Source organism: Pseudorasbora parva, chromosome 7 (assembly GCF_024679245.1).
Source record: "Pseudorasbora parva isolate DD20220531a chromosome 7, ASM2467924v1, whole genome shotgun sequence".
Lineage (NCBI taxonomy): Eukaryota > Metazoa > Chordata > Actinopteri > Cypriniformes > Gobionidae > Pseudorasbora > Pseudorasbora parva.
This window is the reverse complement of record NC_090178.1, coordinates 30,423,959-30,451,371: the sequence shown is the minus strand read 5'-3', so window position 1 is coordinate 30,451,371 and position 27,413 is coordinate 30,423,959. Positions and strand designations below refer to the sequence as shown.

The following is a 27,413-nucleotide window of genomic DNA, read 5'->3' as shown; positions in this document are numbered from 1 at the left end:
GCATGCAAGCACAACTCAGCTGTCATTATGTTAAGCCCCGCTCACCGACTCTATACACTATGTGAATGGCCTGACCAGAGTTTGGTTTTTACAGCTCAGACGTGTTTTGAGTTGCTAGATGACACTCGCTGCAGATAAGATTTGCTGCCGCTAGGGTGCGTCTAGATTTCTAGGCTACAGTTTTTGTAATTACTATAATAAGTACATCGTATGTACATGGGGAACAGGACTGTAGAATAAAGTGCTACCTGAAGGATGTGATACTAGTCCCAGATTAAACATTTTAAATGTAATTAAATTTAAAAGAAAGGAGTGACTAAACGATGCTCTCTTCTGGATCAGCTAGGACTTGGGCTGTCTGAGCTCTCTGGTAAAGGTGTCAAAAATCTAAAAAGTATCATAGCTGACACCTAGATTAACACTTTACAGTTGGTTTAATGACTGTAAGCCATTCTCTTCAAATGCTATTGAAGTTAGAAACGTGTATACCTATGTCGTATGTAACTTTAGAGATAGTGCCTAGATTTGCGAATATTGTCCAACGTTAAGCAATCTTTATGCCAGTCACATCAGATGTGCTCTGTTTCTGCTGTGTTCTTTGTTTGCAACTATTTTCACTGCTGAAATAGAACAAAAACAGTCAATCACTGTATGAATACATTTCCTATGTACATCGCACACACATCTCTGCTTTGTTGGTTATGATGAGAGTGCAGATTTCAGTGAGTGAGAGAGTGCTCTTAACAAAACTCCAGCGTATCAGCGTTGACTAATCTAAACACCTCTGATTATTAGACATTGGGTTCATAAGCTCAACAGCGTCCCATGTGATTTTTAGAATGAGCTACGCGATTATAACAGATGCCTTTTGAGAAGACTACAATAAACTTCAACCCGCCAAAGTAGCTAGTGGGAGTGACTGTGTTACAGCTGAAATCCACCCGCAAATGGGGTGAAATCTCTTTCATTTTCTGGGGTAATATAATGTAAAAGGATTTCAAATAGAGAACCTAGAAAATAGTAGGTAGTAACATAGTTGTAACATAGTTGATAATAGTAGGTAGTAACATAGTTGTAACATAGTTGATAATAGTAGGTTGTAACATAGTTGTAACATAGTTGATAATAGTAGGTAGTAACATAGTTGTAACATAGTTGATAATAGTAGGTTGTAACATAGTTGTAACATAGTAACATAGTTGAAGGCAAAGTTTCATTTTCAGATAATAAGGAAAAATTGAGAGATAGAAGGAACTTACAGATACTTCTGTACACCAAAAGCATGCTCCATTTGGGTTCTTCTGCCACCTCCACTGCCTCTTTTGCTGCTCCCATTGCTGTTGTAGGGAATCTGCAGGCACAGGTGGCACTTCCATCAGGGTCCTGCCAGTTAAAGGTGCTTCCTGTGGGGATTTGGCAGGAAAAGGTCTCCCTGTGCAGGAAAAAAACATGAAGCTTCTGCTGCAGCAGTTTCTGCCTCAGTAGCTCAGAAATATTCAGGTTTCTCCACTCTGGAGTCTTGTCAGGGACGGGTGCTCCATGTGCAGAACAGACAATTGCTCCCTGGAGAAAAGTGGCTTGAGGCTTCTGCTGCAGCAGCTCTTTCCTAAGTGCATTGGGGATATTTAGTTTTTGCCTCTCTTGGATCTTGTCAGGCATGATTGTGCCCTGAAGAGAAGAGGCTTGAGGCTTCTGCCACAGCAGCTCCTGGCTCAGGGATTTTTAGTTTTTGCCCCTCTAGGGTCTTGTCAAGCATGGTCACTCCACGAAGAGAAGTGGCTTGAGGCTTCTACTGCAGCAGCTCCTTTCTCAATGCCTCTGGTATATGTTTTTGCCTCTCTTGGGTCTTGTCAGGGTTACTCCCTGAAGAGGCTCAAGGCTTCTACTGCAGCAGCTCCTTCCTCAGCGCCTCATGGATATTTAGTTTTTGCCTCTCTTGTGTCTTGTCAGGCATGGTCACTCCTTGAAGAGAAGTGGATCGAGGCTTCTGCTGCAGCAGCTCCTGCCTTAGCGCCTTATGGATATTTAGTTTTTGCCTCTCTTGGGTCTTGTCAGGCATGGTCACTCCTTGAAGAGAAGTGGATTGAGGCTTCTGCTGCAGCAGCTCCTGCCTTAGCGCCTTATGGATATTTAGTTTTTGCCTCTCTTGGGTCTTGTCAGGCATGGTTGCTCCCTGAAGAGAAGAGGCTCAAGGCTTCGTTTGCAGCAGCTCTTTCCTCAGTGCCTTGGGTATATTTAGTTTTTTTGCCTCTCTTGGGTCTTGTCAGGCATGGTTGCTCCCTGAAGAGAAGAGGCTTGAGACGTCTGCTGCAGTAGCTCCTTCCGCAGTGCCTTACTGATACATAGTTTTTGCCTCTCTTGGGTCTTGTCAGGCATGGTTGCTCCCTGAAGAGAAGATGTTTGAGACTTCTGCTGCATCAGCTCCTTCCCCAGTGCCTTACTGATTGTAATACAGTTCGTAGATGGGAAGGAAGGAGGCGGGAACCGGCGAACGTTCAACAAACATTTATTTAAAGTAAAGAAACAAAATGAAAGTAAAACCGCGGACAGCCCCTCACGGACGACTGCCCGCAAACACACACAAAATAAAACGTAGGCAGCCCCTCACGGACGACTGCCCACAAACACATAAACAAAACTAAACATAAAATCCAGGCCTGGTCCTCTCTCGTCTTCCGCTGTCCTTGCTCCTCCTTATATGCTCCCGTCACATGGCCGCGAGACGAGACCGGTGTGCCACGCAGCTGGCACTCGTGAACGTTAATCACCGGCCCGCTCTCGCGGTCCCTCGCCCCGCTGCTTGCCACACCACATACCCCCATCGCCCCTCGCAGGCCGGGGGGCACTCCCGAGACGGCGCTCTACTCCCCCTCCCCCCCTCTCCCGGGGGGGCCGATCACGGCGGCCGCGGCACCTGGGGGTAAGGACAGAGAGGCGAGAGAAATGTAGACGGGAGCACGAGGAGCCCACGGAGCCCGCGGACGAGAGAGGGGAGAGAGGGGGAAAAAGAAAGAAGGGGAAAAAAAAAATTCTGGTCCGGTTCCCAGACACACTGCCGTTCGGCCCTCCGCCCGCCGAGAGGCTCTTCCTCGCGGTGCTGTGCGATGGCACTGGACGCCTGGTGGGCCGCTCGATCCTCCTCCGCCCCCTGGCGGCCGGCGGTGACTCCTCCTTTCGAGGGACCCGGCAGCGAGCCCCGCGCTCCCTGCTCCTCCCCTATCAGGCGGATGGCAGCAGGCTCCGGCCCCCGGCAAGCGCGGCGACTCCTCCGCTCCCTCTCGGACGGCAGCCACCCCACCTCGACCCAGGGGCACGGCAGCGAGGTCTCTGTCCCACCTTTCCCGCTCCAGCACCATCGCCTCGGGCAGCCCTCGCGGTCTTTCCTCATCCGCGCTGCCCGAACTCCTCAGCACCGCGATCCCCCTCAGCAGCGAGGGCTCTCCGACAGCGCGTCCCTCCTTCCTCCCGGGTTTCGCCACCAATGTAATACAGTTCGTAGATGGGAAGGAAGGAGGCGGGAACCGGCGAACGTTCAACAAACATTTATTTAAAGTAAAGAAACAAAATGAAAGTAAAACCGCGGACAGCCCCTCACGGACGACTGCCCGCAAACACACACAAAATAAAACGTAGGCAGCCCCTCACGGACGACTGCCCACAAACACATAAACAAAACTAAACATAAAATCCAGGCCTGGTCCTCTCTCGTCTTCCGCTGTCCTTGCTCCTCCTTATATGCTCCCGTCACATGGCCGCGAGACGAGACCGGTGTGCCACGCAGCTGGCACTCGTGAACGTTAATCACCGGCCCGCTCTCGCGGTCCCTCGCCCCGCTGCTTGCCACACCACACTGATATTTCGTTTTTGCCTCTCTTTGATCTTGTTGGCCACAGGTGCTCCTAAAAGAGAAGAGACACAGGATTTCTGCTGCAGCAGCTCCTGCATCAGAGGCTCAGAGATCTTTAGTTTAGATTCATGCTTCTAGGGCAGGCACAGGTGCCCTCTGTAGAATCTTGGCAGGCATAGGTGGCTTTCTCTGTCTTCCTCTGACTCCACTTTTGTCTCCACTGCTTAGTAGTCTTCAGTGCTGCATCTGAGAATGTGACGTCCCCCCATTCAGCCTTCTCAGACCTGGCAAGCAGAGGTGCTCCCTATGGTGTCTTCTGCATCCACTTCCTCCGCTGCTCCGTCACCTTAACTGTTGCATCAGAGGAGCATGAGTGTCATTTTGCTAACTTTCAAATTATTATAAACAGCCAGGAAAAACAATGCAAAAGCGGCACTGGACTAGTTTTAGACTATTGGCCATATTTCCTAACAGCTTGGACCAGCATAAACCCTCTTTTGGTGTTAAAAACTATACTTTCAGGATTTACTAAAGACATGCAGTGAAAAATTTGTGTTTTCACAGTTATTTTTGTGGCTGACCTTACTGCATTTGAAGGAGTTTCCCTTTCAGATGCAAAATTAATGGGAGGAGAGTAGTTAAATATTTTTTTTAAGAATAACTAAGCGCCTATAGACTAAACACGTAATACACATGCGCATGACATCACCATTTTTACAAATTTGTGTTTTTGTACAGTGCAATAACGTATTGTTTTCAAAAATCCCTTTTCAAAATTTCTTATTTTACAGGTCCCCAAAATGCTGTTGTTGTGTAAATGGCCCCTAATGTAGGAAATAGTGAATGAAGGTATAGGATTGAATGAAGGTATTCGGAACACAGCCACAGTGATTTCAGCAGATGTAGTGCGCCCTCTAGTGTTACATAATCTAAAATGCAACTAAATTGTATTGAATATTCTCCACAGTGTGTGGTGGCTGGAGAGCTGACTCAGACAAGCAATTGGATTTTACCATCAAAAGTTTTGTTGGGCTATTTCCCATTGTACATTATCAGCTAAACCGTGAAGTTTCATCCATGCATCCATCTAGAACAGTGGTCCCCATCCCTGTCCTTAAGTCCCAGTCTTCTGCTTACAGGCACAAAAGATCATCATCAGAACTTAAGATCTATGAGCTTGTGTTAAATCACAGTCTTGCTGTGGTGGAGCTATAGAAGGCACAAACACCTTTGGTTCTGCATGACTGGTTACCATAGGGTCCCTTTCTATGGTTGTCACTTTGAATATAGCAACATCAGAGTGCTTTGTTGAGCATCTGACTTCCTGTTCTCTCTCTCATCAATCTCCATCACTGCAGTGCACTACACATCTGCGCTGAGCGTTCTCAAACTGCTGAGGAGAGAGAGGAAGGGGGAGGAGAGAAATGGATAATGAGAGAGGAGGGGAAAAAGGAAGCCAGGAATAGCAGGTTGGACATATGTGCGGAGTCAAGAGCTAGTGTTGCCATCCAAAGCCCCGAAACACTGGTGAACAGGCTCAAGCAGACCTGCAGAATCATCATGTAGAGCTTCAGAGCAGAAGAATGGGAATGCAGTATCTGCAGTCGTGGAGGATCAACCTCGGGTGATGGTAAGACTCTGCAAAACAAAGGGAATAGAGTCATTCTATGGAGCTTGGCGACAATGGGAATGCCATCCGGACAGGATTTGTTGAGGTGGATTTGCTTCTGGAGCTGCTGTTTAGTAACACTTGTCTGATTGTATTGCAGTGTGGGAATAGCAGAGGGATGCTGTGAGGCCAAAGCATTTTTTCGTTGTAACATCCGCACACCAGGAAACATGTATGCCTTCTATTCTTTGCTGGTTTATATCTTCTACACCGTCTTCAAAAAGGAGGAGGAGGCAGCGCTCGAGGGGGCGTATGGAGAATCCCCGGAGGTATTTGTGGCCGCAGTGGACACACGCCGATAGACATGCTAATATATGCATTCCCTATTGTCTGCATACAATATATGCAAACAAGAAAAAAGGAATGATTTGACAAATAGTTTTAAAAATAATTTTACATTTCAAATAATAAAAAAATAAGTTTATAAAATAGATTTAAAATATATAATATTATAATCATTATAGAATATAGAGGTAATTTAATTCAGGTGAAAATTCGATTATGCACGCATGCAGAGTCACGTATCATCCTCAGCGGTGGCTTTAACACCTTCCAATAATCACATTCGTCTTCCTCTGTAACTGACAGGAGCCTGGCCATGTTTCCATGGAAACAGAGAGCAAGGGGAAGGGTGGCCACACCCCCAGATTGGGCAAAAGAGGTTGTGCAAGACTGAGTGATTCCAGTAAGAATGTTTTGTTGCATGATGTTCTAAAAACAGTGATGTGCTGCTCCACATAATCAGCATTCAACCACAGTCGCCTATTAAATCGCAGGCAGCAGCAGTGATAGTGACGGGACGTCTCTCAGTGATGCAGATGATGATTTTGATGAAGGACATGGATTACCTGCCAAAACACCATTAGCAGCTTTCCTGTCTTTCAAGCAAGAGACGGAAAAGAGAAGAGCCACTAATTCTCCAACAGAACCTAGTGAAAAGGTGAAGACCTTCAAACTACATTCACATTTGCCATGTTTCGTAGTAGTGGTGATTTGGTGGTAGTATTTCAACAGACCCATAGCTCTACAGTATGGTATGTCCTGAAATTTTGTTGATCCTGGAACAACATTCCTGCCCGAAAATTGAATCATACCATATCTCTACTCCTAAACCTAACCCTACAAGTAAGCTATCCCTAAAACCAGAGGAAAATGATAGATGAGTAACACAGATGTAGAAGCACCAAATTCTGGTTGTAAGCCTAAACTTGACATAAACTGTAAACTTGTCCCTCAAAGCTGATTGGTTGACTGGGATGTTGTTCCAGGATTAACAAAGATGTTGATCCAGGATCATGTTGCACTTGGTGAAATCATACTCTGCATACGGTATGTATTCAACTTTGGCACATATAATTCAAATATAGTTTGTTCTGTGATTATGAATGAGACCTCAATTTTTGTTATTACATTTCAAAATGAGTAAAACTGATCAAATGTCAGAAACAAAGATTTACATTGAAGCATTGACCCTAGTCAAACTTAAGGACCTTGTAAGACCTTAGTCAGGGTAGATGGCGTATTTCATTATTCATTAATTAAAATGAGGCTGAAAGGGATAGATGTAAAGTCTGTAGCTACTTACACCATAGTGAAGCCCATTGAACATACTGTACTGTACTGTACAGCCTCATTTTCATTAGTGAAAAATTCTATATTTGCTCTGTTCTTATTTGGTGTCCTTAATCACCAAGCACTGTTATTTTTATGTACATTTTATAATACAATATAGCATAATAAATATAATATTTCAGTGAAATTTGGATACTATCATAGTTTTCATTAAAGGGGTCCTATAATGTCCCATTTTACAAGATGTAAAATAAGTCTCTGTGTATGTTAACTTTAAAATACCCCACAGATCATTTTATAGCATGCTTTGCCATAAGTCATATCAGAATATACAGTATGCTGCATGAAGATAGAACATGTATAGTTCAGTTTAATTAAGGTTATAACTTATGTTGTCATCTTGCTTTTATGACATGCTATTGCATTTGTGTTACATATGTAATACATGTGAAAATATGGATGTGACAGCTTTAGCAGACTTCCAAATGTGCTCTAATACAACAACGCTTCCTCTCTTCTCAACAACTCTTCTCCCCCTTTGTTGCTGGTTTATGTAAATATTAGGGTTAGTGATGTCACTAACCCATGAATGAACTCATTGTAGTCCCTACCAGTTGTTTGTTTGTAGTCCTTAAAAAGTGATTTCTTTCAAAGAAAATATCTCCCCTTTGCTTAAAACTTTGAGCAGCCTAACTTTGCAGATATTGTGTATGCTCAAACAGCAACATTACAAACTAACTAAAGTTAAAAAAGTGAAATCATAATCAACCAGCCCTTTAATAATTTGAATTAAGTTTAATTTTTATTCTCTGTCTTCACTTTAATTTTAGTGAAAAGTATTTTTGTTTTGGCATTTTTAATAGTCTTAGTTTTTTATATATACCTTTTAGAGTTTTTATTCCTTTCATATTAGCTTTTGTTTTACACGCCACTCTAACATTGTGGCACAAATGTTGTTTGTAGAAGCTCCAGTCATGTTTTCTGAAAGAGTGTAGAAATGTAATTCAGCTTGTAAAAACAGTTTATAGGGGCACATTTATTTTTTAATAGTTGAGTAAAATATGAAATGTGTGTTTTCCAGGTGACAGAGTCTCCATTGCTGTCTGTGATGACACACCTCCTGAGCTTCCTGGAGCAATATTCCCACCTGCAACAACTACAACAGCAGGCTGATCAGTACCGTCTGCAGCTACGCCGACACCGAGCCCAGCACCGGCGGAAGATGAAAGCGCTGCGTGCGTCCTACCGCCAGCGCCTTAGAGACAAGAACAGTGTGATTAACAGTCTAGAGGAAGTGATCGCTCAGCAGCAGAGCCCATCACCTGAAAATGAGGGTGAGACCTTTTGAACCTAAATAAATAACATAATCTCAGTATACTCAATGAGTTTAAAGGTGCACGAATGTAGTATTTTTGCAGTAAAATATCCCAAAACCACTAGGCCAGTCAGTGTTATATATTTTCCAACTATTTGTAAATTGTGAGAAAATTGCTATTTTAACCAAGGAGCCGGGACATTTCAGCATAGCATTTGAGGGAGTCGCCTGTCAATTGCATCATATCTGTGTTACCCTCAGTTTCCGGTTTTATTTGGCAGAAACGCTTTACTCTTAGCAGTGTGAAGAAGTGTCACAGCAGACGCCGAGCGAATGCCAACATAAGTAATGTCAACATAATTTTAAACACACTTAAATGTATATAATATGATAAACAGAGCTGCATTACCTCATACTCATGACAGGAAAAAACGGAAATAGTGCAGGCGCCCGACGACTGTGTCCCGTCATAATAAAAGTCCTGCTGCTCGCGAAGCCGTGTGTTTGCCTAACAATCGCTCCAGCAGCCATGCTCAGCTCCACAACACTCGGTCCTGCTCTGCTTCATACTACAGTAACGTTAATAACCGCATTCATGAACGTGATTTCTGCCTGAGTCCTATTTTCCACCGGCTGTGAGGTGAACACCACATGTCCCAAGATGCTGCGCTCAAACTTGGCGTCATCAAGCTACGCCTTTGTTTTGAATAGGCTCCCTATAGCGGATGGAAAGTTACATAGTGCACCTTTAATATTAGATGTCTCCCTTTATGTACATTGACATTGATATCTTTAGAGGCTCTCTTTTCTGTTACACAGAACCTGAAACAGGTTCCTGGATCCACATCTTTGTTTTGATCCAATCAGCTTTGAGGGACAAGTTTACAGTTTATGTTGCAAGTTTAAGGCTTACAACCAGGGTTTGTTGCTTCTAAATCTGTGTTAGTCCATTATCATTTCCCTCAGATTTTAGTGATAACTTATGGGTAGGGTTAGGTTTAGGGGCAAGGATATGGTTAGTCTAAGGTGACCATATTTTAATTGCCAAAAACCAGGACACTCGACCCGGCAATGAGATACTCAAATGATACTTGAAGTTTACTCAAAGATGCCTTATTCATTTAAATACATTTAAAGTACGCCCCCTTTGTATGGATAAAAAAATGTATATTACAAAATACTATCTATAACCAAAATGTCTATGTCCTGGGAAAACAGGACGTTTGGTCACCCTAGGTTAGTCCAAATTTTCAGACAGGAATTTTGTTCCAGGATCAACAAAATTTGTATGCATCTGATACTATCCTTGCTGTTTGGTCTGTGTGAAAGATTCAGCCTTTAAGTAATGAAAATTATGTAATTAATGACTCACCCTAATGTCGTTCCACAACTGCAAGACCTCCGTTCATCTTCAGAACACAGTTTAAGATATAAGTCCGAGAGCTTTCTGTCTCTCCATTGAAAACATATGTACGGTATACTGTCCCTTTCCAGAAGGACCATAAAGGTAATAAAAACATCAAAGTAGTCCATATGTGACATTTGTGGGTTAGTTAGAATCTCTTGAAGCATCGAAAATACATTTTGGTCCCAAAATAACAAAAACTATGACTTTATTCAGCATTTTCTTCTCTTCTGGGTTTGTTTTCAATCCGCGTTCACGACTGCGAAGTCTCCCACAGACTATAAACGAAGCGAACGTGGATTGAAAACCAGGAAGTTAAGAAATGTCCTAATTTCTTAAAGGGATACTTCACTGCTTTTTCATATTAAACTATGTTATTCCCTTAACTAAGAAGAGTTGATACATACCTCTCTCATCTCAGTGCGTGCACTTAATCGCTCTGATGCGCGGTGACGATCTGATAGCATTTAGCTTAGCCCAGTTCATTCACTATGGTACCAAACAGAGATCAAGTTAGAAGCGACCAAACACCTCCACGTTTTACCTATTTAAATACAGTTACACGAATAGTTGAACGATCAAGTATGATGACATAAAATAAAAAGTGGCACTTTTCTAACTGGATTAAAAAGGAGAACTATAATGAATGGCGGAATAGCATTTCTGAGAGTACTTCGACTCGGCGCAGTAAAAAGTCCCTGCTGAAACATCCTCCCTCACAATCCCTATTGACAGAAATGAGAGCGGGAGGGTCTAAACAATGATTTGTTTAGACCAGTGGTTCCAACAGTGCACATTTTGCTTGTCTCCGCAATCAAACACACCTGATTCAGGTCATCAACTCAAAGTTACTCCAAAATCTGATGTGGGTGTGTCAGACAAAGGAGACATGCAAAATGTGCACTGTTGGTGGGCCTCCAGGAACGTGGTTGGGAACAACTGATTTAGAGCAATCTTTTCATTCATTCAATTAAATTACTTAGATTTTGTATTTAGAGCTATATTTTAAAGATCATTCTTAAGCAATGTATTTTGTATCAGTTTATCATATAGAGATTAACCTCCAGAGCTGATATTCACATATGGTAATAGGCTTTTTGTTTCCAAAACATGCTGTAAGCAGTAGACCAATCAGAACATCCTGGGCCATTTGACCAATCAGAGCAGAGTATGCTCTTGGAAAGCAGGGGTTAATAGAGACTGAATCTTCGGATGAACCAGACTCTTTGAGAAATGGGGTGATGTTCCATGCATATTATGAGAAAATAAAGGTGTTTTTGACCTTGGATGTATGTAGACCTATTGTAGGAACCCCACTAAAACAAAATTAGCTTAATAAGGACACTTTAAGTTAGAATATTTTGTGAATCTGGCCACAAGTGATGTCATTGTTTGTTTCTGGATTCTGAATTTTGTAGTTTGACGTCAATGAGGGGAAAGATAATGACCTGTTCACATCATGTGGATAGATTTAAATTGTACTTTAATTAAATGGGAAAGTGCCAAAAATAGAAGCTTGACGTTTTTAGAGAGGGCACCTGGCAGTGACCTCAGCGCTATGTACATTAGGGCATCTGGACTCTCTGGCAGTCTGTTTCTCCTCAGACATCACCAGGTGTTCTTCTGCCAACTGTTACAACAGCTTTGCTGTCAACCAGACTCACTGCGTGTGTTTAAAATGCACGTCTCTTGCACTAATTCAATGTCAGATACTTGGCTTTGTAGTGCCCATGCATGTGACTATTAATCACATCAGGATATCAGGATATAATGAGCTATTTTAAGCCCAGAGTTGTTTGAAAAAGGAGATATATACTACCTGGCAAAAACTATCTATTCCTCTTCATCTCTTGCACATTCAGAAAAAATTCAAACATCCCTACAAAAAACAATAAACAAAAAAAAAGAACTAGGCTTTTTTTTTTTATGTCACGATTATATAATGAAATATATGTGAAATTAATTTAAATGTTGTTTGCACAAATATTTTTTCCATCAAATGGATAGCTGTATACTTATAAGTTATAACTATCTACCAGCAAAACCTTTTGTCATAACACTCACGTGACATTTTCAATTGATCCATTAGCCACATGACATATATATACAGTATGAATCATGTTAATCAGGTGGCTAATTGACATAGGAATACATGTGTATGTTGCTCTTATCTTTTATTAGTATGCAGCAAAAATACCCATTTGCTCGGCTGGTACATCTACAGCACTTTAGGCACGTTTCTCTGTGGCTCACAGAGATGAATAAAACATTGTGAGAGCTGCTTCTCTTACAAATGCAAGTGCACTTACAAACTAGCACAGCTAAACTTCACGTGCACTGCTGCAAGACACTATATTAAATTCAGTGTATAGCGGAAGGGAATTCACCTTTAAACAACAAAAGCATAAAATTATTATACAGTGGATAGTGTTCTTATGTGAGGAAGAGAATGATGAAAAAGCACAGCTTCAGTATCGGTCAATTATACAGTTTAGTGTTCATTGTACAGAAATATTGACTACAAAATCATTCAGAATCAAATATCCCAACCAACATTTAATGGTGGAGCCAATTTGGGCTTGAGTTACATGGCATTCCATGTCGGCCCATATCTCAATTAGCCCATAGCTTATACCCATATTATGCCTACATTGGTCCCATCATAATATGTTGGCTGGAATTACAGAAAGTTGTGTAATATTTTCATTGTTTGTTCAAGCCTGTTCCTCCATCACGTTTGTGGTGGCATCCCTGTGTGTCTCTATTCATCCTTCCCACCAATCCACTTGCTCCTCCCGAGACTAACTGACGCCACCTGCCTCAGTAATTATTGTACAGCACAGGAAAAGACAGCAACTCTGACTCGGCATATCAATAATAAATGGCGGGAATCTAAATGAAATGTTGCAGAGCAGTTAGGCTGACAGGCACGTTGCACAAGTCTTTGAGTTCAAAACTCGGGTCTTGAGTCTTAAACTAACCCAGAGAGAAGTCGTATGTCAGACAAAGGAGACATGCAAAATGTGCACTGTTGGTGGGCCTCCAGGAACGTGGTTGGGAACAACTGATGTAGAGCAATCTTTCCATTCATTCAATTCAAGTACTTAGATTTTGTATTTAGAGCTATATTTTAAAGATCATTCTTAAGCAATGTATTTTGTATCAGTTTATCATAAACCTCCAGAGCTGATATTCAGATATGGTAATAGGCTTTTCGTTTCCAAAACATGCTGTAAGCAGTAGACCAATCAGAACATCCTGGGCCATCTGACCAATCAGAGCAGAGTATGCTCTTGGAAAGCAGGGGTTTAATAGAGACTGAATCTTCAAATTAACCAGACAAATTAACCGACATGAAATGTTGCAGAGCAGTTAGGCTGACAGGCACGTTGCACAAGTCTTTGAGTTCAAAACTCGGGTCTTGAGTCTTAAACTAACCCAGAGAGAAGTAGTATGGCTCAGAGGTTGCTAGATTGAGTTTTTAGTTATGTTTCTAACATTTCTTATAAGAAATAGAAATTGGAACCGATGAAGCCATATTGAAATAAAGTAAGATTATAGCACTATTGTAATAAATCCACTCGGAGGAGGCAGGTTTAACAAACCCATGTGCAGCTTTATTAACCAAACATACAATACAAAATAAACAAAGACTTGACTAAGCATGACATGACACTCACCAAACAGCGGTTACACCAATAAAGCCAGACAAGAGACAATGGGAACATGAGGGATATATATAATACGGACTAAAGACACACCTGCCCTGAACAAACTATAAAGTTAATGTGAATTGCGAAAGAATCAAATGAGAAATGTTTGAATTTTTATTAAAATCTTGAACTCTGAGCACAGTTTGTGAGATTGTTGATAGCGCCTCTGTATACTTTCAACTTCAACTTTTATAGCAATAAAACCGGTAACAACCGGCTGGGTGTACATTATCCCGCTTATTAAATGTTCTAAAGAAAGTCTCTAATAAAACATTTGGTGTCTAGAAGAAACTATTAAAAAAGGATGTTCATAAAGCACTTTAGACACAAGTGTCGGACGAGTGTTCTTCTCTGTGATAATTAAAAGTTGTTCCAAACCTGTATACATGTATTTTTTTCTGCTGAACACAGAATATGATAATTTGAAGAATGTTTGTAACCAAACAATCGTGGGGCGCTATTGAATTTCATAGTATTTTTTTCCATACTATGGAAGCCAATTAGGTCCATCAAGAGTTTCTTTTAAAATTCCATTTTAAACATTCATGCAATGTGTGTGTTTGTGTTCAGGTGAGTACATGCTTCCTGCTTCATCTCCGGTTGGCCTGCATAAGTTGGTTGAATCTCTTTGCGGGCTGCAGGGAGAGAGGAGTCAACTGAGAGGAGAGCTGCGATCACTTCATTCACAGCTTGAGCAGAGAGAACAAGATCGCCACACTAAAGTGCAGGCCTTCCAACAGCAGGTGCTCTTTCTGTCACTCCGTCTATTCATTCATACGCTCATTCAACCCACCACATTTATTCGTGCAATCAGTTATGTTTTGACATTCAGTGTTTTCACTGTCTCCCTTTTGCGATCCTAACAACATCTACTTTTTTTCAATCTGCATATTTCATCCATTCAGCCTCTCCATCAGTTCATTAGTTATAGTCTGACACAATTGATTTTCTCCCTGTAGATTGATGAGCTGAAGAGCTGTATTGAAGAAAGAGAAGACGAGCTGTCCAAACTCAGAGTTACATCGGTAAGCTTTTGGAAGAATATGTTCCAGTGCTCTGCATTAGAAACTGAGCACATTAAAACCAGGCCACACAGTCTCAAAATGATTCATGAGCAAGCTAATCTAGGCTGTTCTATCAGACACTTTTTTCCAGGCCAACTCTGACTTTTTTTCCTTTCCCCAGGGAGTAACAGACTCTGAAAAACGAGTTCTTTGCTTATCAGCAGAGAATGAGAGTTTAAAACACAGCCTCACAGTGACTCAGGGTCTTCTGCAGCAGCTGTCAGTCATCCCATCCCAGTCCAGCTCTGTGCTCATCAAGGTAAGAATGTCTTTTAATGCATAGGTATACAGCAAGGCCGTAACCATATCTTGAACATTGGGGGAGCCCAAATTTTATTTATTTTAAAAAGCATAAAGAAACAGAATAGTAGTAAAATTCTAAGTCTAATTATAGTTGGGAAATTAGTATTTGCATTAATTTGCGTCAGATATATAGTTAGTCTCGAGATTCTTCCCGTTAGTGAATAAATACATAGATCCGCTGAATTTGAAGTTATTTGGCCCGCCCCGCACCACTGTATATATTTTTACAACCCGCCCCGCACCCGCGACCATTAAATAGACATACGGGGTCCGCGGGTTATGAGACGACCCGCGCATTACTAGTTCAGGGCTATCAGGGTTGTCATGTCAACAAATGCACGCGCGATGGCATCCCCTGTTGTAGGATTACAGAGCTTACAACAGTAGTTGAGGACATTATTTTTTCCCAACTGTAGGGGGACCCCGAGAGCAAAAGTTACCCAGTGTTGCTTTAAACTGTTAGTTCACCCAAAAATTAATTACTTAATTACATTACAGGGAGTGCAGAATTATTAGGCAAATTAGTATTTTGACCACATCATCCTCGTTATGCATGTTGTCTTACTCCAAGCTGTATAGGCTGGAAAGCCTACTACCAATTAAGCATATTAGGTGATGTGCATCTCTGTAATGAGAAGGGGTGTGGTCTAATGACATCAACACCTTATATCAGGTGAGCATAATTATTAGGCAACTTCCTTTCCTTTGGCAAAATGGGTCAAAAGAAGGACTTGACAGGCTCAGAAAAGTCAAAAATAGTGAGATATATTGCAGAGGGATGCAGCAGTCTTAAAATAGCCAAGCTTCTAAAGCGTGATCATCGAACAATCAAGCGTTTCATTCAAAATAGTCACCAGGGTCGCAAGAAGCGTGTGGAAAAACCAAGGCGCAAAATAACTGCCCGTGAACTGAGAAAAGTCAAGCGTGCAGCTGCCAAGATGCCACTTGCCACCAGTTTGGCCATATTTCAGAGCTGCAACATCACTGGAGTGCCCAAAAGCACAAGGTGTGCAATACTCAGAGACATGGCCAAGGTAAGAAAGGCAGAAAGTCGACCACCACTGAACAAGACACACAAGCTGAAGCGTCAAGACTGGGCCAAGAAATATCTCAAGACTGATTTTTCTAAGGTTTTATGTACTGATGAAATGAGAGTGAGTCTTGATGGGCCAGATGGATGGGCCCGTGGCTGGATCGGTAAAGGGCAGAGAGCTCCAGTCCGACTCAGACGCCAGCAAGGTGGAGGTGCAGTACTGGTTTGGGCTGGTATCATCAAAGATGAGCTTGTGGGGCCTTTTCGGGTTGAGGATGGAGTCAAGCTCAACTCCCAGTCCTACTGCCAGTTTCTGGAAGACACCTTCTTCAAGCAGTGGTACAGGAAGATGTCTGCATCCTTTAAGAAAAACATGATTTTCATGCAGGACAATGCTCCATCACACGCGTCCAAGTACTCCACAGCGTGGCTGGCAAGAAAGGGTATAAAAGAAGAAAATCTAATGATATGGCCTCCTTGTTCACCTGATCTGAACCCCATTGAGAACCTGTGGTCCATCATCAAATGTGCGATTTACAAGGAGGGAAAACAGTACACCTCTCTGAACAGTGTCTGGGAGGCTGTGGTTGCTGCTGCACGCAATGTTGATGGTGAACAGGTCAAAACACTGACAGAATCCATGGATGGCAGGCTTTTGAGTGTCCTTGCAAAGAAAGGTGGCTATATTGGTCACTGATTTGTTTTTGTTTGGTTTTTGAATGTCAGAAATGTATATTTGTGAATGTTGAGATGTTATATTGGTTTCACTGGTAAAAATAAATAATTGAAATGGGTATAAATTTGTTTTTTGTTAAGTTGCCTAATAATTATGCACAGTAATAGTCACCTGCACAAACAGATATCCCCCTAAAATAGCTAAAACTAAAACTTCCAAAAATATTCAGCTTTGATATTAATGAGTAATTTGTGTTCATTGAGAACATGGTTGTTGTTCAATAATAAAATTAATCCTCAAAAATACAACTTGCCAAATAATTCTGCTCTCCCTGTAATTACTCCCCCCCCCATGTCGTTGGACACCTGTAAGACCTTCGTTCATCTTCAGAACACAAATAGATATTTTTGTTGAAAACTGATGGCTGAGAAAGGCTTCAGAAAGGCCTCCATTGGCATTCAGTACATTTCCACTCACAAGACCTATAAAGGCAATAAAGACCTCATTACAAAGTCCATCTCACTACAGTGGCTGTACAATAATTTTATAATGCGACAAAAATAGTTATTGTGCGCACAAAAATCAAAATAACGACTTTATCCACCAAGTTATTGACGTGAACTCGACGCATGACGCAGATCCGCCGTTCGGATACATGACCCAGAAGAGGAGGAGCGCCGCTATCGCGTGAGTTCACGTCCGTGACCTACACGGAAGACAATAACTTGGCGGATAAAGTGCACATATTTGTAAAATATGTTTTGTAGTATATGTTTTTTGTTGTACACATACATAAAATACATTTGTAGTAATATTTTTACAGAAAAAACTTTTTTGTTCTAAATGTAAATGTATTCAAAATGTATGATAACAAAATGCCTCATTCAGCCAATAAATAATTAGGATTTCTTGTCCAACAAATGATTAAATAGTAACTATGGTAACCATTTATAGTTTTATAGGGTGCTTGTGGTTGAGATTAACACTTGACACACAAACCCTTAAAGGGTTAGTTCACCCAAACATTAAAATTCTCTCATTAATTACTTTCCCTAATGTCGTTCGACACCAGTAAGACATCCGTTCATCTTCGAAAGACAAATGAAGATATTTTTTGTTGAAATCCGATGGCTCAGACAGGCCTTCATTGACACCAATGTCATTTCCTTGTAACATTTGTGTTCCGAAGATGAACGGAGGTCAGGTTTCGAACCACATGATGGAATGTAATTAATGACAGAATTTTCATTTTTGGGTTAACTAACCCTGTAAGAACGGTGTCAATAAATAAATATAAGAATACAAGCTCTTAACATCAGAATGGAACAAAAAACTAACAATAATGACAACACAAAAGTTTTTTTTTTAAGTCAGCAAACAACAAAACAATAATCCTATAATGGTGAAATCCATGCTGGGCTTACAAACCATCACTTTTCAGTTCTATTGTTATATTTGAAATTCAATGTTCAGACACCTGTGTTTGAGTGGTAATCCACATTTCCTAGTTTTTTTATTCAAAAGGTCCCGTAACTGGAATAAATGTAGTTGCTTCCTTTGCAGTAGCTGCGTTTCCATTACAGATGTTCGCAAAACGTTTTGCGATATTTTCTAAATGTCGATAAAAAAACTTAGTGTTAGTTAATAGTGTAATAATAAAATTCCATTGGGCATATTGTCAATTCGCAATTTCAATTTGCGCAATTTGAAGGGTAATGGAGTGTAACACATGGCTAGTATAACACATGGAATAACAAAGTGACTGCAAAAGTATAATTTTTTTTCTATTATTACTTTCTATTTGAAAGGTGAGGTGAGATTTTATATGGACATAGCCTGGACATCATTATTATGTGCATATGCAACGGGGTTGTATGAATTATATGAATTATTAGAATACTATTGTACCCTATAGGAAAATGAGAATTTGCGCAGTCGTGTTCTGCAGCTGGAAAGTTCACTGCAGCAGCGGGCAGAGCAGCTGTCACGTCTGGAGCACCAGAAGGAGCAGAGCGAATGGAGGAAGGCAGAAGAGCTCAGGAGACGAGAGGAGAGCGTGAGAGAGCTGCAGCTTGAACTAGACAAAGAACGCAACAAGGAGCCTGTGGTTAAAGTAAGAAAAACGCAACAATATGAATTAAAAACCTTAAAAAAGCCTGATTTTTAACAGATGCGTATTTTGTCCATTCCTGTACTCTCTAGAATGAGAATCAATAGTAATAAATCATTTTTCCGCGTCTTCTAGTATGTTACCCAAACCGTGGCGGTGGAGTCACCTTCAACCCTACGTCAACTATCTGAAGCCAAGCGGCAGAATGAACAGCTTTCTGAGAAGCTAGGCAACCAGAGAGATCGATGCCGACAGCTGGAGGAGAACATCAGACATTCAGATGAAGTCAGCTGCAATTTGCAACACAAGGTTTCTAAGCTTTATCCATTTTCCATTTGTTTTTATGATTGTACATACCATATAACTAGACACTAAATATCTCATCAGCCTCTGTTGCTGGGATCTCAGATACAAAACTCATGAATTATACAGTCAGAACACAACTGTAGTAAACCTCAGCTCTTCTAAAAAAGTAATTGCTCCACAGATTGCTGCATACGAGAGGGAGATTGGGACCCTGAGGGAGGAGCTGTTGAAAGAGATTGGACATCTTGAGGAAAAGAAGGAGGCAGCTGTAAAAGCGGCAGCCAACTGCTCTGAGGAGCATCTCCAGAGTCTGCAGGACCAATTTATAAGTGAGTTTACTGTATATATACACACTACAAATCTTAATAGAGGATTCATGCCTATTCTTTAAAAATTGTTTTGGTGATTTCATGTTTTCTGGTCCCTATAATCTTCCTTGTATTGAATGGCGCACTTGATGTTGTCTATAGCAGGGATGGGCAACGTCCGTCCTAGAGTGCCATCAATGTCCTATAGTACAGACTGTGCCATTTCGGCAATCCTATCAGATCATTACAAATCACACTCAACTTGCGTACAAAATGTATGTAGACTGTACAATGATGACACATTGAATCATAGGTTACGACGCAAGTTAGTATAGAACAATAAAACGTCATCACATGCGCTAGTGGTAAACAAATAAAGCAAGATCAGCATGAAAGAGAAGGAAGTGAAAGAGGAGAATAGATGGCTAGGTGAAAGATTGGCATGCTTAACTTGCAAATGGAGATTGAGGTAAGTAGTTTTAAGTTTTAACGGCATGCTTTGTCGGTCAATATGCCATGCCATGTTGCCTTTTTATTGGGTAGTCAGTAGACGTAGGCCATAGGAGCAAACACACTGTGAGGTGATCATGCAAAGTTTCTGACACTGTCAGAAAATTATCACAGTCTATCTTTGGTGGGAATATTACGACAACGGCAATCTTTAAACCTCTCTCGCTGTATGACATAGGACCATCGTTTAGGAGCAATGACCAAAGTGATTGCCACAATTGGTCATCTTTCATCTAGGACAACCTAAAATCATACAGTGTGTACTGGACATAATGCCAAAGCCACTTGAAGGCAAGCCTGCAACCTTAGCCAAAAAATTGCAGTGCATGCTAATGCTGCGGTATGCAGGGAAGGAGACAAGAGGCAGTTTTTTTAGTGGATGTCAATGGATGAGAGGCTTCATTACACTGAATAAACTGCTTTTTATAAGGAAATAGCTTATAATTTAATTAAATGAATCGACAGCCCATTGGCTAAATTTGTTTGTTTTGGATTGATCTATTTTTGGAGTTTACATCATAAAAAATTCTGTTTTATAAGAAAAGTCATAGACAATTGCACGACAGGTAGGATTCAGTTTACGACACTTCTCATTCATTTCTATGATATCCACAAACAGTGACTGACTGTCACACAACTCGTTATTCAGTGATATCAAGGCTGTAATGTGATTGGTTTTCAAGACACGTATTTTCCAATGATAGAACCACTGACCCGCGTATCTCCCAATAATAAGGGCATCTCTGCTAAGGCTACAGGCAGGTGAGTTTTTTTTAATCATTGCCCATCCCTGATCTATTATCTTTGCTAGACTTGAGAAGTCCTCAAGACTTATGGTTTAGGAGTGTGCTCACCAGCAGCCCTGTTGTTGACATTGTTAAATACGCTGCAATGCGTATGGCTCAGTTCATGTATCTATGTGTAACTTCCAGCCCTCCAGAAGCGTCTGAGTGCTCTCCCTCCCACGTTACGCTCTATGAAGACCGACTATGCCAGTCTGCGCAGTCAGGTCCGCAACTTTTCTGACTTCTATGGGACAGCTATCAAAGAAGCCAAGAAACAGGTAAGTAAATGACACGTAGTAAATGTATCTAATGCTACAATAACCTGTACTAAACTTCTAAGATTTAACAGTTTGATATAGTCACATAAATTGTTTTCTAATATTACAACATTATTCCCTAGATAATGGCAGCTATAAATGAGATGTCAGAGGCCAACAAAGACCTTTTGGAAAAATACAGAAAGGAGGTAGCGCTCCGGAGGAAGTACCACGAGCAGCTGGTTGAGCTTAAAGGTTGGCATTAATGACCATTTTTATAATTTCTGTCCATAAAATTCAAGCAAAATATTAAAAAAATATATATAAATATATTTATTTATTTATTTATTTATTATTTTTACCAGGTAATATCCGTGTGCTGTGCCGTGTAAAGCCAGTACTGAAGGAAGATCAACATGAGGAAGGCCAAGCAGTAGTTGTGACTACAGACCCCAATAATGAATCTGCACTCACAGTTTTAAGCAAGGGAAAGGGCAAAAACTTTGAGCTGGATAAAGTCTTTCACCCTCAGGCCACCCAAGAAGAGGTAAGCAGAGCAAAAGTCACATTCACATGAAAAACTAAAAGACTAAAACATCAGTAGTAGTAGCATTAGTAGTCTAATTGTATACTATTTTGTCTGAATAAATACAAAATAAAACATTAATAACTAAAATCAATCTTTTTAAATGCCACAGTACAAGTGAATTTAAGCATCACATTATTAAAAATGTAAAGCATTAATTTTAGGATTAGCTAAAGATTACAATCAAGTGTAATTAAAGTATTTGTTAATATTAAGTGAGCGTTAGATGAAATATGGTGAAAGCATACACAAGAAGATTTCAACACTAAAGTGTACCAATAAATCTCTAAAACCAGCCAATAACCCTACACTAATCAGGCACAGCATTATGACCACGGCACCTGTTAGTGGGTGGGATAAGTTAAGCAAGTTAACATTTTGTTATCAAAGTTGATGTGTTAGAAGCAGGAAAAATGAGCAAGCTTAAGGATTTGAGTGAGTTTGACAAGGGCCAAATTGTGATGGCTAGACGACTGGATCAAAACAGTTCCAAAACTGCAGCTCTTGTGGGGTGTTCCCTTTCTGCAGTGGTCAGTATCTATCAAAAGTTGTCCAAGGAAGGAACAGTGGTGAACCGGCGACAGGGTCATGGGCTCATTGATGCACGTGGGTATTGAAGGCTGGCCTGTGCCGTCCGATCAAACAGACGATTGTAGCTCAAATTGCATCCATGTGGATGTTACTTTGACACGTACCACCTACCTAAGCATTGTTGCAGACCATGTACACCCTTTCATGTAAAAAGTATTTCCTGGTGGCTGTTGCCTCTTTCAGCAGGATAATGTGCCCTGCCACAAGTCAAAAAGGGTTCAGGTATGGTTTGAGGAGCACAAGTTTGAGGTGTTGACTTGGCCACCTAATTCCCCAGATCTCAATCCAATCGAGCTTATGTTGGATGTGCTTAACAAACAAGTCTGATCCATGGAGGCGCCACCTCATGCCTTGACAGGTCAGGGCTGTTTTGGCAGCAAAAGGGGACCAACACAATATTTGGTCATAATGTTATGCCTGATCGGTGTATAAGGCATCCCTAGAGTATATCTTGCTTAAAGATGTAGTTCACCTAAAAATGAAATTCTGTCATCATTTACTCACCCTCAAGTTGACCCAAACCTGTGTGAATGTCTTCTGCTGAACACAAAGGAAGATATTTTGAAAAATGTTGGTAACCACACATTTGATGGTCCCCATAGTATTTTTTTAGTACCCCATCTAAAAAGTACCCCATCAATACCTCATAAAGTACCCCATCAGCTGTTTGGTTTCTTCAAAATATTGAATATTGTGTGTGCAGCAGAAGTAAGAAATTCATACAGGTTTGGAACAATTTGAGGGTGAGTAAATGATGATGGATTTTCATTTTTAGGTGAACTATCCCTTTAAATGATCAAGCATTTTAGTAATGCTTTTTATTTGTTTTATCTCTCAGGTGTTCCAGGAAATTGAGCCACTCATCACATCCTGTATAGATGGGTATCATGTTTGCATCTTTGCTTATGGCCAGACAGGATCTGGCAAGACCTATACTATGGAGGTAATATATAGGGATCTGTAACTATATACCCCTCATAACACATGGTTCCGGTTTCATACTTTTGACCAAGGTGATCTGTTTCCATTAATTATTCAATAAGACTGGCAGGTCTCATTAACCATCCGTGTCTGCTCAGGGTACTGTTGAGAACCCCGGCATCAACCAACGAGCCCTGAAACACCTGTTCAATGAGATTGAGGAAAGAAAAGACATGTGGACGTACACCGTCAGCGTCAGTTCAGTGGAAATTTACAACGAGGTCCTGAGGTATTCTATTTTACAATATGTAAAACAAATCTGTGGTGGGCTCCAACTACAACCTTTTTGAATTTTAAATAAATTGTTGCCTATTTAATTAAATAAAGTCAGAAGCATCTAAAGCTTTTCCACTGCATGGAAAATCCCCCACCTAATTGCTTCTTGTTGCCTGCATATTCACATTGAGTACAAATAGTGATGCAGATTAAAGGAAGTGTATGTAAGATTGTGGCCAAAACTGGTACTGCAGGTGTATCCACTCTCCCCCTCCCCCCTGACTCCAGGTTGTCAGATAGGCTGCAGGATCCAGCAGGAATGTTTGTAGCTGCAGCTGAGCTAACTAGAGAAGACCTGGCAACCCGGATGCCCAAAAAACAACTTTTAAATGACAATATCCTGGCCAGACTACTGATGTCAGTGATATAAGCATTTGAAATTAACATGATTTCTTAAAGCTGCAGTAGGGAGTTTTTAGAAAACGTTGACATAGCCTGAAAATTTAAACAAGCACAGCTCACAGGTCACTCCCCCTTGCTCTCTGCTTGCTAGACGAAACTCACGGCAGATTTGCTGCCGCTAGGGTGCGTCTAGATTTCTAGGCTAGTTACCTATTGCAGATTTAATGTCTAGTGGCATATCAGGACCATTTTATGATTAATTAAAATACATTTCTTACATACAGTTCCTTTAAGAATAGGCGATTTCCTAGGCAGAAATTGACTTGGGACTATATTATGGGGAAGCACAGGTGAAGCACTGCTACTTGGGCGCAGAGATATCACGCAACACATTGCGATTGCTCAACAGCCAGAGGACGTGAGGATGAGCCGTGATATCGCTGCGCCCAAGTAGCAGTGCTTCGCCTGTGCTTCCCCATAATATAGTCCCAAAAATAGAGCTTGTCGTGCAAGAAAAAAACTTCATTGGTTCTCACACTTAGAGCAAATGCATTTAAGCATGTTTTTTGTTGTTTTTTTTACAGTCTCTTTATGAACTTTTTGAAACATCAAAGTTTTGGTGTAATGGGGTGGTACACAAAAATCTCACCTGGTTTCATTTAATATCTTAATTTGTGTTTTGAAGATAAATTAGTCCTAGAATGACAGGAGGGTTGAGTAAATGATGATAATTGTCATTTTTAAATTGGTTGTTACAAGAGATCTACTCAGTAAGGATGGAGAGAAGCTTGACATCAAGATCAACCCTGATGGGACAGGTCAGCTCCATGTGCCAGGACTCAGGGTCATGGAGGTCAAAAACTTCCAGCATATCAAAAAAGTGAGTCGCAGGGTTTCATATGTCAAGATAATGCTTACTATACAAAACATATTCTCTCCAATAATCAGTTGTTTTCTGCAGATTTTGGCCATAGCTCGAAAGAACAGGATCACTTTTGGAACGCAGATGAATCAGCATAGCTCTCGATCACACGCGTTGCTCACTGTGACTGCGCTGGGCACAGACCTCGCCAGTGGAGCCAAAACCACCGGTCAGGCCCAATGACACTGGATCTTTAGATTGCTCTAGTTGTGAGTTCTCAAAAGTCATACAGTTTACTCAAAATCCCTGACCTCTCCTTTGCAGGTAAGCTGAATCTTGTGGATCTGGCTGGTTCTGAGAGGGTGTGGAAGTCTGGGGCAGAGGGGGAAAGACTGAAGGAAGCCCAGAATATCAACCGCTCACTGCTGGCTCTAGGAGATGTGATCCAAGCTCTTAAGGCCCACCAAACTCACATACCCTTCAGGAACTCACGACTCACCTACCTTCTGCAGGACTCGCTGGGAAAAGGCAACAAAACCGCCATGGTTGTTCAGGTATGATTTACCAAGATTCTTTAGCTGTCCTACTACCCCTTTTAAAAGGACAAATGTGAAACTCGGGATTAGCCCATGGTTAAAAAAAGAGACAATAACCTAGGGTTAAGTGCAGTGTGAAAAAAACGATTTGACAAAAAGGTGCCAGGGTAACTGACCAAAATATAAACAACAGTTATTTCTTTTTCATATAATGTCAATGGGGTTCAGACATTCTGCCATGCAAAAACTAATTTCAGGGAGGTAGCACGGCACCCACACAACAAATCCCCATTAAAAAAATGAAGTTTAACAATATCCATAAGTGGTCACCTTATAAATATTTAATAGACTCCTGGAACTTCTGTGGAAGCTGGAATATATGGGGCTGGGAAATCTGAAATAATTTATACCCCAACAATACAAAAACAAAAATAACAGTAAAAAAAAGAACGTTTTGCATCAAACGTTTATCATTTTTAGACGCAAGACATTAGCACAATGGTTATACACGTGCATGTATAGCGCGTTTACATAGAAAAACAATGGAAAAGTAGTGTTCTGTGTGAACACCCCTAACTCCGCAAACAATGTGTAAATATAGACAGTTGGGTAAATGAGTAGCTTATTTTTCATGTTACTAAATGCCTCAACTCTTATCTTACCATGAACCTTTTTAATTCAATAATCCAGCAATTAGTTTTCCTGGCTACATTCATATTCTAAACAAAACCTTGTACAAAAAAAATTGTGTATACTGAATGTACTAAAGAAATTTTACCTAGTTATTCCATGTGTTGTAAAATATCCCTCAAAGTCCTTGAATGGTCTATAGGTAGTCAATGGGAATGCCATTTGATAGATCATGGTGTTAAACAACCTCCTACATAATGTAAATTTTTAAATAAATCTAATGAAATCTAAAATCTTTTTTTTTAGGTTTCATCTCTTGAGAGCAACGTTGGAGAGACCCTGTGCTCGCTTAAGTTTGCTCAGCGAGTGTGCAAGGTGGAGCTGGGTCCTGCTGCACGAAAAATTGAGACGGGGGCACATAATGAAAAAAGTTAATGCATACAATCAACTCTCACAAGTAACCACAGGACCAAAAATGGCATTACGTGTAGATGGACAAGCCTTGCACTCTTCAGCCCGTGGCTGAGGCTTCCAATCCTACTCAAGGGCTACAGTTCTGGAAACATCTGTGATGCCACAATGGCTTTTCTCCATTAGATGATCTGCATGTCAAAGTCTCACCAACACCAGTATCAAGACAAAGCTCTCCCTCAAGTTCAAAATATCACCAAAGTTCTCCACAGTGGTGTGGATATTTCTGCAAAACTTGGGAGTCACAACTCGAAACCACAGAATCTTAATTCCATAGTGCTTTGAGGTTCATACTAATATTTACTCAAAAACATCAAAATTATTTGGTATAATATATAGGAAATAATGGCCAAATTGTGTTTGTTTGTTTGTTTATTTGTGTATGGTTGGAGTGGACTTCCATGATTATGTTATGTATGTAGAACCAGTCAATCTATCTTTTATTAGGTACAAAGGATGTGCCAAATTGTCCAAAATCAGCATTTACTGTCTTCTCTTCGTAGGTTGTAGCTTAGCATTTTAAGATCCAGTCTAATGAACAGAATTTCACATTTTCAACCATCTCAAACAGTGAATCATTAACTAGATAGGACGGAATTTAAGCCAGGCTTTGGAGAAGAAAACATCTGCTAAAGATAAGAACCAATGTAACTATACATCAAAACATTATAGGTAAAGGCATTATTTAGTGGTGAATATCTCATTTTTCTTTTTGAGAGTAATCCACACCGAATAAAGTGTTACTCTTAAATATAAATTTGTAATAAATGTACAACCGTACACCATATCAATAATATATATTTAAATGAATTATATACAAGTATTAACTTTCTGGGATGTTTAGGATAAGTTTACATTTGATGTGAAATGTCAGTTTCTTAGTTTTAGCCATGTTACAGTAAAAGGATAATGAACGCACTTTATTGTCAAAGAATTGTGCTGTCTATACAACTTGTCTTTTAATCAAAAATGTGTACTGTAGGTTTATCAGTTTGTTTGAGAAAATTGTCAGAGGGGGAAAAATTTGAAATTAGTACTGCAGTTTTAGCTGTAACATTCTCTTGAATTGTAGTATTAAGTATTCTCCTCTGTAACAAGTCTGATTTTGGAACCTCCCATTTAATACAATGATGAGATCGAGAAATACATGAAAATTCAGCATTCAGGAAAAAGACAGAGTCAATTTAGAAAAGTAAGAATTGTTTACTAATAAACAAAAAAGGGTAAAAAAAAAAAAAAAAAAGTTTTTTGAGTACTCCGCATGA

At 40.5% G+C, this 27,413-nt stretch overlaps 1 protein-coding gene across 1 annotated transcript; it reads left to right on the top strand.

The window, feature by feature from the left end:
• Positions 1-5,197: 5,197 nt before the first annotated feature.
• On the top strand, positions 5,198-27,362 carry si:ch211-257p13.3 (kinesin-like protein KIFC3). The gene is made up of 20 exons (XM_067449036.1): positions 5,198-5,477; positions 5,617-5,785; positions 6,105-6,201; positions 6,293-6,456; positions 8,170-8,422; positions 14,092-14,264; positions 14,481-14,546; positions 14,707-14,844; positions 18,513-18,710; positions 18,843-19,016; positions 19,195-19,342; positions 20,764-20,894; positions 21,017-21,128; positions 21,239-21,420; positions 22,889-22,993; positions 23,130-23,260; positions 24,409-24,529; positions 24,611-24,740; positions 24,836-25,065; positions 25,984-27,362. Exons 2-20 carry the CDS (start codon positions 5,687-5,689, stop codon positions 26,110-26,112), a joined length of 2,781 nt encoding a protein of 926 aa, XP_067305137.1. The 5' UTR covers positions 5,198-5,477; positions 5,617-5,686; the 3' UTR covers positions 26,113-27,362.
• The last annotated feature ends 51 nt before the right edge of the window (positions 27,363-27,413 follow it).